The sequence below is a fragment of the Camelus ferus genome, chromosome 10, assembly GCF_009834535.1.
Source record: "Camelus ferus isolate YT-003-E chromosome 10, BCGSAC_Cfer_1.0, whole genome shotgun sequence".
NCBI lineage: Eukaryota > Metazoa > Chordata > Mammalia > Artiodactyla > Camelidae > Camelus > Camelus ferus.
Genome location: NC_045705.1, coordinates 34,738,819 through 34,756,695, shown reverse-complemented (window position 1 = coordinate 34,756,695; position 17,877 = coordinate 34,738,819). Strand labels below are relative to the sequence as shown.

At 36.6% G+C, this 17,877-nt stretch overlaps 1 protein-coding gene across 2 annotated transcripts in view; it reads left to right on the top strand.

The window, feature by feature from the left end:
* The first annotated feature begins 2,019 nt into the window (after positions 1-2,019).
* The window catches only part of INTS4 (integrator complex subunit 4), an 84,545-nt gene continuing 68,687 nt past the window's right edge, over positions 2,020-17,877 (top strand). The window contains exons 1-5 of one of the 2 annotated variants that reach the window (XM_032488735.1): positions 2,117-2,173; positions 4,140-4,224; positions 5,639-5,833; positions 9,040-9,157; positions 14,807-14,913. In XM_032488735.1, coding sequence (XP_032344626.1) covers positions 9,124-9,157; positions 14,807-14,913 — 141 coding nt within the window. In that variant the 5' untranslated portion in view covers positions 2,117-2,173; positions 4,140-4,224; positions 5,639-5,833; positions 9,040-9,123. Of the gene's footprint in view, positions 2,174-4,139; positions 4,225-5,638; positions 5,834-9,039; positions 9,158-14,806; positions 14,914-17,877 lie in introns of both variants that reach the window. The other variant, XM_006191649.3, reaches the window with a different exon arrangement.

The following is a 17,877-nucleotide window of genomic DNA, read 5'->3' as shown; positions in this document are numbered from 1 at the left end:
AAAGAGATTTCCCTATAATTTGCATTGAAACAAAAAGTTTTTACATGCATAGAAAGGTATGGGAAAACAGCAATATGACACAGGATAAAATCTTTGTCTAAATAAGTTTAAATGAGCTCTTTTTAGTAAGTATACATAAATCTAAGCAATAAGAAACCATTGGTTTTAATTTCAGCATTTTTCCCCTAATGTTTTGCATAAAATAATGGCTTGTTTTATAATTGCTGGCAGCTTAGTTTTGATAAAATATGGTAACAATAACAGCTGCTAACATTTATTAAAGGCACTGTTTGCTAAGTGACTTTCATTTCACTGGACACATTTATATGTGGTAGTCTCTTTGGTCTGGGATACCTTTCTTCCTTTCTGGAAAATTCACTATGTTAAAGCCAGATTAAAAATTGTTTCCTCTGTAAATCCTCCCCAAGGCATCATAAAGTTAGGTCTGTTTGAATCACATAGCTCTGCTTTACAGCACACTTTGCCCCTTAATGATCAGTTTGGGTGTCTCTGTTCCTAGTTAGAATGTAGGACCTTGAGGGTAAAGACCATCTTTTACATGTTTTAGGGTCTTCTGTACTTAGCACAGTCTGCCCCCTTTTCTAAGCATCCTACATTAACTTATTTCAAAGATCAAAACAAGAAACAGCTAAAGTTTAATACAGGATGTAAAACTTGACCTTGGATTTATTAACACTAGCAAGTGAACTACACTTTACAATGCAAAAAATGTTTCTGTGCTCATTCCATTGTCATTACATCTTTGTCAGGTTAGGTGTTAGTGCAGTTGAGGTTACTTGTTCATTAAGTGCCAGTCATAGTCTGAAGGTTTGTTGCTTGACCCTTGGCCTCAGAATTCTTTCCACTCTCCTGTAGCTGTCAGAGGAGGGGTTGATTCCTTAAAGGATAGGTAGCTTTTGAACAACTGGGGTGAGGAAGCAGGAAAAAGTACCCTAGGGGAAGGGTGGTGTATGGCTTTATAAGCACTTAGTATACAGGGTCCCTGCAGAAAGAATCAGGCATGGCTTTCTTGACATAAGAGAAGCCATTTTTGGCCTAAACCATTTTCTGATCTAAGCCTGGCCCCGATGATTGTCCTTGAATAGGTCTTGGTAATTAGTGATCTAAAGAGAAGTGAGGGGAATGTGGGAACAAAGGAAAAGTAGTCAAGAAAACAGTTCAGCGATTAAACAGTCGTAGTTCCTCCTCGTGGGACAGATACATAACAATCTGATACAGGTTTTTGAGTTCTGCAGGAACTAAAGCCCCTCACCCAGGTGGAGGATGGAATGATGATGTACACCCTCCAGACTTCAACCAACTAAAACTTGGACTCAGTTGGTCTTCACCCCAATTCTATGCTGAATTCTCCTCTGCTCAAGCCCCTTCATAAGTATGCATGCACCCTTAGCTTAAAATGTCCCCAATTTTGCTGTTAAGAGAGACACTGCTTTGGGAAATATCACTAGTGTTCGCCTGACTTGCTGCAAGCAACAAATCCTTCTTTCTACTGATCTTTGGCTTTGTTGTTTCTTTTGGCTCCACTCGCCAAGAGGTGAACCCAGTTTCTGAGCAACAGCTTGACCAAAAGGAGTGCAGGGAACATACATATAGCAAACACTCTGAACAGCAAGGGATGATGGAACCATCAACTAGACCTGTTTCCATTATCTTGGAGGCAAAAAAAAAAACCAAACTTACCCAGCTCCAGGTTTTCCCTCCAACTCTGGATGGTCCCGCCTCTGCCCCTTACGCTGCAGTGCCTTCTCCCTCCCTCGGCTCAGTTCCGCGCCCCCTTCTCCGTCACTCAGACCAACTTCAAGCCCAGGAAAGCTCCCATTGGCTCGTCCAACCTTCCAGGCCCGGGTCCTCCCACCAGAGGCCCCGCCCCCTGTGCTACTCTCTCGCTCCTTTTCGTTCCACCGGCGCAGGAGGCGTAGGAGGCCAAATCCGGCCGCACACAGGAAGGGCAGTCGAGCAGCAGGAAGCGGCCTCTCTTTCCGGAACCCCAGTGCCTTGTGGGACCGAGGCTGGTTCCTCCCGCCCCGCTGATTTTTCCGAATTCCTCCGCCACGCCTCCCTCGTCGCGTCCGGAAGCTGAGAGGGTCCGCGGGCAGCCATGGCGGCGCACCTCAAAAAGCGGGTGTACGAGGAATTCACTAAGGTGGTTCAGGTAGGTTCTGGAAGGAAAGGTCCCATACCTGCCTGGGGTAGGGGAAGGTTATTCATGCCCCAGGCACTTTGCCGGAACGGGCGCCACAGAGCTGGGTTGAGTGCTGACTACTTTGATAGGCAGCCTCTCTGAGGCTACTCTGTAGTGGGCGTGTTCGTTTGCCGCTGCTGTTGTTATTATTAACTAATATGTGCAGTCTGACACTAGAAAAAATAATTAGAAGGAACAAATAGCGCTTTACAGTTTACGAAAATATCCGTTATCTCATTTTATTCGTATTACATGAGCATCCTTATTTTACAGACAAGGACTTTGCGGCTTCTGGAGTAGGTACGAGGACACAGAATCCGTTAGTGGCAGACCCCTTCCCAACTCCCGTTACAAAAAAAGCGCCCAAGGGCAAGTTGGCTGCTTGCAGAGCTCCAAGGAGTTGGGAAAGGAGTCTATAGAAATCCTCATAGACCCAGTCAGAGCAGGCGAGGGTCACAGACCAGTAGAACTTTCTGTTGGTGGAACAGCTCACTAGGAAGGAGGGCAATACCTTACTCCTTTGGAGTTGTTTAAGGATTGGTGGGCCAAGCCCCTGTCAGCAGTCAGTGATTCTCCATGTGTTTCCTCATAGATGCTGCTAGAGTAGAAGTTGATCCTAAGTCTTACTTTGTGTCGTGTTTCTAAGACTTTGTGTATACAGATCACCTGGGGATCTTGTTAAAATGTAGATTCTACTCAGTGAGTAAGTAAGTGGAGTGTGTGTGTGGGGGGGGGCAATAATCTATACTTCTGACAAGCTTCTAATTGATGCCAGTCAAAAGCATTCTTAGATACATAGACTTCTAGAATTGCAAGATTTAGACCATCCAGCAGGACACTGATCCTTAAACATTTCATTTGTTCTTTCAATAAGATTTTATCGAGTAAAAAAGTGATTACCGTATATTAGGTATGGTGAAAAGTGCTGAACTACAAAGTCGAATACACATTAGGGTCCCTGACCTTTAGCTCACAGGCTAGGGGGATATGAAACAGCGTATCTGTGATTATAGTACAGAGAGGTAATTGTATGGGTAAATGAAGTCTTCCTTCTTTTGCAAGTACTTTTTTTTTTTTTTTCTTTTTGGTAAAAACTTCCTGGCTTTTTGTGACTTGACAGTATACCTTCCAGTTCCAGTTGTATTACTGCCTTTCGGTTTTGTTTTGTGGATACTTCTTTGTAGCATATTTCCATTGTGTGTAGGGAAGTTGGTCTGCTTCTTATTCTCATTTTTCTTAAAATTACTTTGATATTTACCTTGACAATTTTATTGCCCCCTTTTATGTGAAATTAATGTTTCTGAACTTCTAGACGACTCAAGGTTCAAGGTTCAGGAAAGTTTTGCAACTTCACAGAGTTCCTTCTGCTGTGGCTTGTTTTTTGGGATTTCCTGGCTGTTTCCCTTGTTCACTTTTTTAAAAAATTGAGTCAAACTATAACATAACATAAAATTTAACCACTTTAACCATTTTTTAAGTGTACAGTTTGGTGGCATTATGTGCATTCACTATGTTGTACAGTGTTACTTCCCTTCTCCCCAACGTTCTGTTGTTCTCATTTACCAAAACTACTCACCCTTTCTCCAGCATGCCATGTGTTTGCACCTCTCCAAACTTTTCGACCTGTTGTCTCTTTTACATAGAATGGATGTCATTCTTCCCTTTCTTTTTGTTCTTCACTCAATGGACTTATATTGTTGCTTTAGTTCCTCCTCCCCTCCTTCTATAGCAGTCATCTACTTGTACTTATCACTCACTGCTACTGTAATTGCCAATATACATACCTCCCCCCAGTTTGTGCTCCTTGAGGGCAGCGGTAATGCCTGGTTCATCTGTGTGACCTCTGGGTAGACCATAGGGCCTGGCTCATTAAAATGGTATTGATGGTTGAATGACAGCAAATATTGGTTTGTCCTCCTCCTTACATGCTCCCTAGGGAAAGAAATCTTCGCAAGCTTTTGACCTAGCTGCAGCCCAGATAACACTGAAGACTGAATTTATGTGGAAAAGGATAGAAATGGGTAAGGATTTTAAGAGAAGAGCTCATTTCTTCACTTCATGGTTCATGAATGATTACTATAGAGCGATGAAATGAGATCTTAGTGCTAGTTTTTTTTTCCTTCTATGAAAATGAAGAGGGAGAGAGAAGTGATATATATCTAGTGCTTATTATATGTTTGTACAATTAAGACATTATACTTTAGAATTCTCAGATATCCCTATGATGTAAGTATTGTGTTCCCTTTTGCAGAAGAAGAAGGCCTCTAGCTGGTAAATGGTTATTGAACTCAAATTCCTCTTGGACTTTGAAGGACTTCAGAGCCTTTGGTCTTTTATCTTGCCATGCTGTGTTCCTGTCTAGAATACTCCTAGTCTCTTCTCTGTAGGAGTGTAAATCTGTAAAGAGGTGATTGCTCAAGATGTCATTATGATGTGTCAAGTGTTAAGGAAAATTATTGATTGCAGCATTTATCTTATATTGTGATCCTCTCTGTATCTACCCACCAGGACCTTACTCAAGCCCTGGAGTAACAGATTTCCTTTTACATGAGCTTTTTGGCACTCATTGTATGTAATAAATGTATCTAGAATGGTTCTAGTTATGCACCATCCTTGGGAGAATTGAGGAAATAGTCATTCAACTAATTTTGTGTGTTCTGTGGTTTAGATGAGGATCCCTGGTTAAGAAAAATTGGTGGTAGGTGTCATCATTCCTATTTTACAGGTAGTAAAATTGAGAATCATGACATGCTTAGAACAGAGCAGTGGAGTTGGAACTCAGAGACAACTCCTAATTCCAGATCAGTCATTCAGTAAACATTTACTAAGTAGCTGCAGTTTGCTAGGCATATGGCAGTGTATTTTTTTTTTCTTCTTATACTGACCATCCATCTAATAAAGGGAGAATGAATTGAGTGAAAATAGTCATCTGTTGTGAGGGCAAGATTTTTGTCCTCAGTGTAAGCTACAGACAGTTCCCATCAGTTCTAGTTTTCTCAGGAGGGAAGCTGAGCCTGGTGGGTGCCTCAGCACAGTGTGAATGTATTTGTCGAACTGATGTTTCTTTCCTAATATAGAGTAGGGAAGATCCTTTGTGTGTCCTTTTAACCCTAAAGGTACAACAATCCCAAGAGATAAGCAGAACAAAATGTTAGTGGACCTACTTTAGAGAGAAAGAAACTGAGACTTGTAGAAATTAAATGACTTGCCAAAGCCATAGGAGCAAGTGAGAAGCAAAAATGGGACTTATAGCTTTGTCTCCATTTGGCACTTTTCCCAGTCCATAACACTGCTTTTTGTTCATGCTAGGTCTGTCACCTAAATACATTATTTGTTATAGGGAAAATTATTTCCATCAAACAAGGCAAAGATAAATTTGCAGAGTCTGTGTTTTTAGTCAGATTTTCATGTCTTATCTTCTTTACCCCCTTGCAGCAACAACAGGAGGAAATTGCTACTAAGAAACTTCGACTGACAAAACCAAGTAAATCTGCAGCACTCCATATAGATCTGTGTAAGGCTACCTCCCCGGCAGATGCTTTGCAGTACCTGCTTCAGTTTGCCAGGAAGCCTGTTGAGGCAGAAAGTGTGGAGGGAGTAGTCAGGATTCTCTTGGAACATTACTACAAGGTAAGAAGTTCTTGAGGACCTGATGGGGGTATGTTTGGGAGTAGGTGTAAGAGTTGTATCATGTCTGCAGAATTGGTTAATATTGCAGAGTAAATAAGAACATGTTCATTCAGCAGTCTTTTACTGAATGTTTTTCATGTGCTGGGCACTGTGGATACATAGATAAAAAGAGATCCAAATCCTGTCCTCAGAAACTTACAGTACTGAGATGGAAACATGTGAATGATAACGTGCATCAAATTGCTGAGGGTACTGAGAGTGTTGTGGAGCACAAAGGAGGAGTTAATCTCAACCACGATCCTCTGTCACCAGATTTGTTCTGGCATATAGTCCTCTCATCGTGCTGCTTTCATTAAGGACCCTCATATCTAACTGCAATAGCCTTGTTTTGTTTTGTTTTGTTTTGTTTAAGCTAAGTGAGATTTTATTTCTGTATGTATTCTAATGGGTTAGAAAAAAACATCAATTTATGCATGATTAAATACAGGAAATAGTTTAAACAAAAAATGAAATTCACAAATGCATTTATTTTTCAGTTTTTCTGCATAAGTGAGATCTGAAGTAAAAGAAGAAATGATTTTCAAGTATTTGAATCACAGATTAATTAGAATTTTAAACTTTAGTATGAAAATTGTTAAGCTTATAGAAAAGTAGAGACAATAATATAGTGAACTACCAAATACTCATTTCTAGGGTTAAATAGATACTAATATTTTGTCAAATTTGCTCTATTTGTTTTCCTGAAGTTTTTTTTTTTTTAAGTATCATAATATTTTCCACTAAATAGTTCAGTAAATACCTCTTAAAATGGGGCATTTAAAAAATATATAACTCTAACTATATCAAATAAAATTAAATTATTCCTTAATGTCATTTAACAAATAGTCCATATTCAAATTTCTCTAATCATTCCCAAAATATCTTGTTATGCAGTTCATTTGTTCAAATCAAAATGCAAACAGTGTCCACACATGGCATTTTTAAAATGTAGAACAATTTTTATTTTGGTGACATTGACCTGTTGAAGAAGCTTGTTCATTTGTTTTGTAAAATGTCTTTTATTTTCTGAATTTGTGTGCTCCTTTGGCTAACTTTCTTCTTTATCTCCTGTATTTACTATGAAGTGGAAGTTAGATCTGTAGGCTCTGTTAGATCCTGGGTAAGCGTATCTTTGAGAATTTTGAGCATTCTTTATAGATTATGATTTGTATTTCACATTGCATTGTCAGTATGCATATGTCTTGAAGTCCCACCTTGCTTCTTATCTAGAACTGTGCTTGCAACATAGTAGGCACTCCTTACATGTTTGTTGGATGCATAAATTAATTTGCATTTTAGACAAAATAAAGTACTTTCATGTAATTTTTCCAAAAAGTTAACTTTTTATTTTGTAAATTTACAAACATACACAAAAGGAGAAAAAATGTGAGCCTTTCAGTGTTCCTCATCCAATTTCAACAATTATCAATGTTTTGCCATTCTTATTTATTGCATTCCCCTACTTCTGTTTGGGTGAGGCAAATCACAATCAACATATCATTTTACCTATGAACACTTAATTATCTATGTTTAACAAATTAGGGCTTTTTTTAGGACTTAAAAAATGATACTTAACAATAATCCTTAATAGTGTATAATGCCTAGTCCATGTTCAGTTTTCACTGATTGTCTTAAAGTCTTTTTACAGATGGTTTGTTTGAAGGAGGATTTACACATTGTGTTTGGTTAATTTAGCTGTCCCTTTATGTTTCTTCTTATCTATAGCATTTCCTCCCCAACCCTCTTTTCTTTCCCATGCTCCTTATTGTTAAAAAATCAGGGCATTTACCCTGTGGGATTTTCTATATTCTGGGCTTGGTGGTTGCATCCTTATTTTTCATGTGTTTTTTATTTGCTCTTTATAGTAACCCTCTGAGTACCATGTTCACAGGGATTCACTTCAGGTTTCATTACTTTCCACATGGAAGGACTGATGATCAGAGAGAGGAAGGAAGAAGGACACTAATATTTGATTACCTTCTGTGTGCCCATTTCTGTGCGAATAGTTTTCTTTTCAGTTGCCCCTGAGGTTATTAGCCCCATTTCACTGATGAGGCTTAAGAGGTTAATTAGCCTGCTCAAGACATATAGCTATTGCATGGTGAGTCCAGGCTTCATACCTAGACCTGGCTAATTTAAAGCCCTTTCTCTCTCTGCTGCACCCCTAGCTTAAGGTTAAGGTCCCAAGAAAGTGACTTTCCCAAGTTTACATATATGGTAAGTGGTGTGCCAGGATTCAGGGTCTTCCAATTCCATATCTATTGTCAGGCCTTCTTGTCCCCAGTTACCTCCTTAGAAGCTGTAGGTGGGAGGTGGGGAATTGGTCACATCTAGAAGGCTATTCAACTTTGAGCATACGTTTAAGTAATTGTGTCCTTGCTGTAAAATGCTTACCTAATCTTAACATTGGCAAGGTACTTTTTCCTCCCAATTTTTCCAATTTCCAAATATTTCTAAATATTTATAGGACCTCTATCTGCTTAGTGCTGATGTTGTGCTAATTACTTTAGATAAGGTGACGAATGAAAGGACATGTTCCTTTTTGTCTTTGGGGGAAATTTCTTGCCATAGGAATCTTTGTGCCAATTAAAGACCATCTCCCAATATTGAAGCTAAAAGGGTCAGACTAACTCATTTCTTACTCTGCATTGTACCTGGGGTGCAGGCCCAGGCAATTAGATTCACCCTGTCCCAGACTTCTAATCAGGATCTGGTGATCCAAAAAGCAAATAGAGTGAAAACTTGTTTCTGGTGACAGCAGCTGTAGCTGTAGCACCCAGTTTCCAGGGACTCCAAAAGCAATGGTGCGGACAGCAGTGTTGGGAGCCCAGGGCTGGCAGCGTTGGTGTTGCAGGTTGCTGCAGCTCATGTCGAATGTGACTGCATAGTGGAGAAAAGTTACTTTAAATCCCAAAAGCACACATCTGGTTAGAAGTTAATGACATCAAGAAAGCGTAAGAATATTCCCATTCACTTTGCAGTATTTGATTGTAACATACAGATTGAGAAAAACTCTACTGTGAAGTATATAAAGTTAATTCTTCAGAAATAAAGCTTTAAAATATTTGGATCATTGACTCTTTTTTGAGATGTTAGTTTCCCATGTTTCTGTTTGTTGGTTAGCTGAGTGTAGAGCTTCAAGGTGACAATAGCTTCTTCTGTTTCAGGAAAATGATCCATCTGTGAGACTGAAAATTGCATCATTGTTGGGTTTACTGTCAAAGACTGCAGGATTTTCACCAGACTGCATTATGGATGATGCCATTAACATCTTGCAGAATGAAAGTAAGTTGCAATTTAAAAGCTGTATAATCAGAGCAGAAATCTCTAATTCCTTTTGTGTAGAATTTAGAACAAAATTTTGTTGTGTTAGTGGTTATTGGAAAGGAATTTGAGGATGATTCAATAAAACCATGTATATGTATTTACATTATAGTTAAAATACAGGTTTGTCTCTTAATAGTTATCATTTATTGACCTCCACTTAAGTGCCATATACTAAAGGTAGTTTACATATGGCATAAGATAGATACTATTGTCCCTATTTTATAGATGAGGAAACTGAAGCTCACTGAGTTACTAACTAAACTGAAGTTTACTAACTTGTTCAAGGTTACATAGTGTGTGACAGAGTTGATGTTTTGTTAACTGTGCTTACTAAGAGGTGCTGCTCAGGTCACGTGGTTCCTCGCAATTTAGTTCCTATAAAGGTAGCATCTCCAAGGTCTTGCATGTTGTTGCCTTTTCTGTTTGTTCCTTGTTGATGCCCACTAAAACCAATCTCAGTGTTTAGGTGAGAAGGAAAACTACTTTATCTTTAAAAAAATTTTTGATTGTTTTATTTATGTATAAGATTCTATTAATAGAGTTAGTGCCTCAGTTGCTTTAATATTTATTCTAAAATTAAATAAGAAACCCTTTGTTGCTGTTTCTGAAAATACTGTAATTTTATTTGAATTGGTTGTAGTTTCTAAAAATGGTTTTATTTCATTTTGGGGTATACATATTTAAATAAATGATTATTTAAATATTGAACAACATTTAGTCTATAAACTTAAGAGGGAATGAGAGCAATAAAGGGCGAGTGAACTCAAGAGACAGTCTCAGTTCACTTATTGTACAACTGTTTAATGATAACAAATATCCTATATATGTGGTCCATTGGTTGAAGTTGAGAATTTTTAATTTTGTTAGAAACAACTTCATATTAAAATTTTACTTGTATTGAATTTTGACCCAAGACTTAATTCACAGGAAATAATCAAAATACCTTAATTTTTTTTTGAGAGGGGAATCTTTTATTGAAATGTCAATGTAATGACATTAAAGAGAAATTTAAAAAATATTCCTACTACTTCCATAAAACAGTTTGTTTTAAATATTACCTTTTACTTACAGAAGTTTTATGTGGTTGCACTTATAGTGAGTATTATTTTATGTTTTGCTATATTCATTTAACATTACAAAGAGTTTTTCCATTTTTCTACATTACCTTCATAAAAAATATGGTGTTGATAATATATTAAATACCAGTAGGTGCAGTAACATGTTTCTAACTTTTTTGCTCTTGTAGATAATGGCAAAAACAATTTTCTTTTAAAAGCACCAAAACAGTTACATTACCTCAGGATAGAAGTATCCTTTTTTCCCATGGAAAGTTCTTATAGGAGCTATACCTGGAAGAATTTCATACTTTAAGATTGGAGATCTCACAGGGGAGGGTGTAGTTCAGTGGTAATGTGTACTTAGTATGCACAAGATACTGGGTTCAATCCCCACTACCTCTTTTAAAAAAAAAATAATAAAATATTAAATAAATAAATCAATCTAATCCCCCCCCAAAAAGAAAAGGGAAAATGAAAAAGATTGGTTATTTCATAGGGCTGTAGACTTTTTGAGCTAAAAATGGCCTTCTAGAGATCATATTGTCTAATTCCTTAATTTTGCATATGACAAAAACTAACTCCCAAAGAGACGAAGTGAGTTGAAGTGAGTTCATTTAGCTAAGTAATAGCAGAACTGAAAACTTAGTGTGGTGCTCTTTCTTATAGACCGTGGTTTAACTAAAAACACTTAACCTCTAAAATAGAAACATTAAAAGAGAGAGTTAAGTTTGATTCAAACCTCATCCCAGCAAAATTATACAGTATTCATGAAAATAGCTGTTTCACTTTTTGTTAAGTATTCTAACGTTTCTCTCATAATTATCTCTAAGAGATTTGATCTAGGTCTCTTCCTGTTTTCCTGTTCTTGTCCTACCTAGGATCATAGAAGATAGATTTGGAAGGGACCATAATGTCATCTAGCTCAAACTCTTTATTTCAGAGTAAGGAACATGAACTCCAGGGAAGTAAAGTAACAGCTGAAGTCATTCTGTATTTGTGGCTTAAAATTAAGAGTTTCCCAATTATCAGTCTAGTATGTACTTTCAAATCCAAGAGTGTGGTCCACACTCTGGACCAGAAGTTTTTCACTTCAGTTCATCATATGTATGAGTCTTGTAACTCCTTGGCAAGCACTGGGCTGGGCGCTTTCAGGGTGTTGTGTATATCTGCTCCTCTAGTATATATTACACCACTAATGATAACACAAAATTTGTTTTAGAAGAGGTATAATTAAAATACTGTGGGAGCAGAGGAGAGAATGGGATCAGTGCTGACTGGGGGGATCTAGAAAGGCTTAGTGAAGAGGTAGATTTGGAAAGTCCAAATCCCCCAAATTTGGGGAAGAGTAGTGCCAAGAAGAAGGAACATTATACTAAAAGGTAGAGAACTGGAAAAGTAAAAGAGATTTTTAAAGAACTGAATTGTTTCATGAGAGATCAGGAGGGAGTAAAGGGATTTTGGAAGAAAAACCTTGGTAAAATGTTTTGAAGCCAGAAGGTAGGTAGTATTGAGTGCTGAAGATTTTAAATGTTATTTTGTAGGTAGTGGGAACCAAGTAAATAAAGTCTTTTTGAACAAGGCATGAAATGATCAAGTCTAGTTTCAGAAAGATAATTTGGTGGTTCTGTGGAATTTGCTTTGATGAGCTGGGTGGTTTAGAGAAGAGATGTTGAGGATTCATTTATTCATGTGTTGGTGTTCATCCAACCTGGAGTTGTAATATATGTCTGGAACTCAGGAAAGAGACTAGAGTTTAAGATTTAGATTAGATTTGTGATTTATGGGAGGCAAGAGTTAAGTTCAAAAAGGTTTACCTTGCTTTTCGTGGTTGTTACGCCGAATCATCTTTTTGAAGAATAGATTATAGGGGCAGTGTTGTGGTCTTGGAGATTTCTTCACCTCTCTTCTGTTTTCTCTTGGTATCTTCTTTTCTCTTTGTCATCTCTTTCATATTGGAGACTTTTCTTGTTGATCCTTGGCTTTGCATTTAAGTTTAAGATGAGGCACTAAAAAGCTGATTGGTAGTTCTGTGTGAATAGATGGGGCCTGTCAACTGGTAGCCTCCACTGTAGGATGATCTTTGTCTTTGAAAGACTTTTAAATATTAGTATCTTCTGCTGTTTTTTCATGGAGCCCATCAGCTTTTCCAGTTACTTCGTGGCTCTCCTGCTAGGAAGACAGAGAAATCCCTGGCTGCCATGTTTTTTTTAGCTAAAGCAGCTTAAGGGGGCTAGGGAGAGGGAGGGAGTCTCGTTTTCAGTACGTTGTCTCTTAATCTCCTCTTCTTCATTGTATCTCCTCCCTATCCTCACCAGTTATTCCCCAAATTAGATCTTTTCTGTTTCAGTTTCTGTGTAGAACAAACCTCCTATTTCAATGGTCACTTGGTTGTGTAGGACAGGGAAGGAGGCAGGAGTCCAACTATTTCTTATAGAAACTTCAAACAAATCCCTGCCTCATCCCTGTTTTGGGGCATTTTTTGGTTGTTTTTTTAATCTCCAATTCCTGAATCTTTCTGGATGTATGGCTAGAATTTATTTGCTCTGTAGTGACACCTTCCTCAGTAGGCATTTAGAATTAGATGTCTCAGTTTTACCATAGAGTTTTTCATCTGCTTTCTATCTCTGAAAAATTTGTTGACTTTTCTCATTACCTACCTTTCTTCTTCCATTTTCTTTGTCCTTGTAGGCTTAGTACCTTTCAAATTTTTTATGCTTATATATTAATGAAGTTTTAGGAAAGAAGAGTGATAAACAGTTGTATTGAATCTACTGTGTTTAACTGAAAGTCTTACTAAGAGGTGATTTAACCAGTGTTTTCTGAACTTTAGTCATTTATATATCATGCCATTTTTGACATGTTTGTTTCACTTGTATATTATGGTTTACCTAATGTTTTTCTTAAGGGGACAACTTTTTTTAATTGAAATTAAAGAGACTATATTGGCAATGGTAAAAGGAAATTAATGTCATATGACATCAACATAGTAAGTGCAATTTTTATTACATTCATTAAAATATGTGCAGGCATACCTCAGAGATACTGCAGGTTTACCACAGTAAAGTAAGTATCTTAATAAAGTGAGTCACATGAGTTTTTTGGCTTCCCAGTGCATATAAAAGTAATGTCTACACTATACTGTAATCTGTTAAGCGTGCAATAGCATTATGTCTAAAAAGAATGTACTACCTTAATTAAAAAATTCTTTATTGCTAAAAAATGCTAACTATAATCTGAGCCTTTAGCATGTCATAATCTTTTTATAATAGTAATATCAAAGATCACTGATCACAAATCACCATAACAAATATATTAATAATGTATATGTAAGACTGAACTATTATGCTGTAGACCAGAAATTGATATAGCATTCTAAACTGACTATATATACTTCAATAAAAAAAAGTAAAATTAAAAGTAAGTAACAAATAAAATAATGAAAATTTGAAATATTACGAGAATTACCATAACATGACACAGAGACATGAACTGAGAAAATGCTGTTGAAAAATGGCACCAATAGACTTGCTTCACACAGGGTTGCAACAAACCTTCTATTTGTTAAAAAACAAAACAAAACAAAACCCACAGTATCTGCAAAATGCAATAAAGTACAATAAAACAAGGTATGCCTGTACACAGTTATTAATATAAAAGTGATTATCCGAATGCCACCTGAATTCTTTTGAAGCTAACACAACATTGTGAGTCAACTGTACTTCAAAAAAAAAAAAAAAAACAAACCATGTTCTGGAACAACGAAGAGAATTCGAAGAAGAGAATCTGGCTAAAATGATTGGTATTGAAATTGACTCTGTGCCCATTTATTAAGCATTTAGTGAGCATATAATGAGTTGTGCTAGATTCTGAGAATACTAAGATGAATAAAACACAGTCCTTGCCTTCAAGGATCTTTCAGTCTGCTAGTTTAGTTTGCTATGAAAATAAATATAGTCAAGCATTATAGCTGGTGTAGAGGGGCAGTGGAAATATGAGGGAGGAAATGGTCAGTTCTTCTAGGGGAAAATGGAAAAACACCATATAAGAGATGACACTTCAGGGTTAGTAGGTACTCCCTGTGGAATGGAGTTGGGTGTAGGCAAAGGCATTCTCTGAAGGGAGGTTGGCCTAAGCAACAGTAGAGGGGTATGAAATCATAAGTAGTTGGGGAAAAGGGTGCTAGAGGAGACTTGAAAGAGATGAGGCCAGAAAAATAGGGAGGGCCAAACATCATGGAGGATCTGGTATGTACATATGTACGTATGTATGTACATACACCCCGCTAAGGAATCTAGACTTTGTCTTGAAGGCAATGAAAAGCCTTTGAATTAGTCCGGCACTAAACATATTTGGAGTACTATGCCCCATCCTGTGGAGCACTCAAATTTTAAGACATGATCCCTTTAGGAAATTAGCTTTTGGTCGAGAGGAATCAGGGATCAAATAGGACCCAGCTGACAAAAATCTACTTTTTTACTGAAGTACATTTAGTTTCTATAGTGATCTCTTTTTGAAAATCTACAACCCAACTTTCCATCTTCCTTTCTAGAGTCTCATCAAGTCCTAGCTCAGCTGTTGGACACTTTGCTTGCAATTGGCACTAAACTCCCAGAGAATCAAGCTATCCAGATGCGATTAGTTGATGTAGCCTGCAAGGTAAGAGTATAAATGTTAGACACAGGGTTGCTTCTTTCTTGAACAGTTTTGCATTATCTGGATAGGTGATATGAGCTGTAAGATCTGCTTACTTCCATCCTAAATCTATAAGTGAGAATTGCCAGGGACTCTTAATGGTTTTAAGAGCTGCTTAATTTTTTCGTTTCCTGATAGTGGGTTAGGAATAAAGTTGAGTAACTTGTTATAAAATGAACGTCTTCATCCTCCCAAAGGAAGTGAAAATAATTATAGAAGCTACCATGTATACTGTGCCTAATATACACACTCTGCTTGTTAATGGTATTTTGTACCCAGTTTTTAATTTGTTCATTTTAGTCCTTGAATTGAGGATGAAGGAATTAGATTTACCCAAGTTTTCACAGCTAGGAAGTTGCAGGACCATGGCATAAACTGTTTTTTTCTGATTTCAAAGCCCATATTCTTTTTATTATTCTTTGTTGCCTCTGTAAACAGATCAACTAAACACAAGTGTTTGGGAAACTAGACACAGACAAGTGTTTGAGAAATTTTTTTGTTTATTTTTTCTGATTATGAAAGAAAATGCATGTACATTAGTTGTCTTTTGATTTAATTTAGTGCTTTTAATTAGCTGGCTTTTGTGCATAATACCAGTTCCTAAACCTTGTAGGATTGGTTTTACTTTTAATCTTTTTGATACATTTATTTTGAGAGTATAAGAAGACATGTATGTTTGAGTTATGGAAGAGTTATATACATGGAATTAGAAAGCTATTCTGAACCCCAGGAAAGAGTATTACATTTATCTTAATAAATAATGGCAACAACTAACAAACCCAAAATACTTTGACAGTATTAAAAACCTAAGTGAAAAAAACTAGGGATTAGGTGTTTGAGAGAGTAAGTATATTTCCCACGTGAGAGAATATATGTATCTGTGAGGTCGTGTTTGTGAGAGAGGTGTTGTACTAAGTGGATATTGTTCTGCTTGAAGTAACAGTTTCTTAAATTTGTTTTAAATAAACCTTTTCTTTTAAAAATTTATTCTTATGGAAATTTGGAAAGATACTAAAAAGTATAAAGAAAGGACTATACTCATTCACTACCTAAATGCAACCATTATTATTAGCCTTTTGACGTATGCTTTCTGATTTTTTTCTTTTCTTTTTATGCATATAGCTGTAATCATAATCTAAGTTCAGTTTTGCTTTTTCACTAACATGATGAAAATATTTTCCTTATATTGTAAATGTTTTGTAAACATTTTTAATGGATACTGAATATAATTCCCTGTGCTATACAGTACGTCCTGTTGTTTATCTGTTTTATATATAATTATGTGTATGTGTTAAACCCAGACTTTTAATTTATCCCTTCCCCACCTTTTTCCCATATGATATGGTAACCATATGTTTGTTTTCTATGTCTGTGAGTGTATTTCTCATTTGTAAGTTTGTGTCTTTTTTTTTAGATTCCACATATAAGTGATATCATATATTTGTTTTTCTCTGACTTATTTCACTTAATATGATAACCTGTAGGTCCATCCATGTTGCCACAAATGGCATTATTTCATTCTTTTTTATGGCTGAGTAATATTCCAGTATATATAAACACACACACATACCACATCATTTTTATCCAATTCATCTGTCGGTGGACATTTAGGTTGCTTTCATGTCCTGGCTATTGTAAATAGTGCTGCTGTGAACATTGGGGTGCATGTGTCATCCCCAAATTAGAGTTTTCTCTGGATATATGCCCAGGAGTGGGATTGCTGGATTGTATGATAGTTCTGTTTTTTATTTTTTGAGGAACGTTCATACTGTTTTCCGTAGTGGCTGCACCAAGTTACATTCCCACTAACAGTGTAGGAGAGTTCCTTTTCCACACCCTCTCCAGCATTTATAATTTGTAGACTTTTTAATAATGGGTATTCTGACTGATGTAAGGTGATACTTCATTGTAGTTTTGATTTGCATTTCTCTAATAATTAGTGATGTTGAGCATCTTTTCAAAATGTGCTTAGTGGCCATCTGTATGTCTTCTTTGGAGAAATGTCTATTTAGGTCTCTGCCCATTTTTTTATTTTTATTTTTTTTTGATAGTAAGCTCAATGAGCTGTTTGTGTATTTTGGAAATTAATCCCTTGTCAGTAGCATGATTTGCAAATATTTTCTCCCATTCCATAGTCATCTTTTCATTTTATTTATGATTTCCTTTGCTGTGCAAAAGATTTTAAGTTTAATTAGGTCTCATTTGTTTATTTTTGCTTTTATTTCCATTACTCTAGGGGACAGATCCAAAAATATATTGCTGTGATTTATGTTATAGAGTGTTCTGCTTATGTTTTCCTCTAGGAGTTTTAGAGTATCTGATCTTACATTTATAGATAATTAGAGATTGTTAGGGCAGGGTTTCCTTTTTTTTTTCAATTTTTAAATATATTTTTTAACTTTAAAAATTTTTAAATTTTCTGTTTTTCTTTCTCTTTTCTTTTTTTGGGCAAGGTTTCTTAATGAAAATTGTTTTAATTGCTCCAAAAGAGGAATATAATGTGTGTATGGGAGGGTGGGGCTTAGCCTAATTAGGGAATTCAGAGAAGGTTTTCTAAATGAACTGATAATTAAGCTGAGACTTTAAGATCTTAAAGTATGGTAAGAGTTAACTAAGCAAGGGGAATGGATCTAGTGGCTGGGAAAGGTATTCTAGGCAAAGGGAACAGCATATGCAAAGATCCGAGGTTAGAAAGGAGCACACTGTTAGAAGAATTTAAAGATGTCAGTAAGGCTAGAGCTGTGGTTCTCAAAGTGTAGTCTGAGGACCCCTAGGTTCTTAGGGACTCTTTGAGGGGGTTTGTGTGGTCCTCCCTTTTAAAGTATATCTCTCTAAGAGACTAGATTTTCTTCATATATTGCTGACAAAATAACATATTGTTTTGTTACAGGTTATAGAAGTAGATATAAGTAATTATTGTAAAGGAAT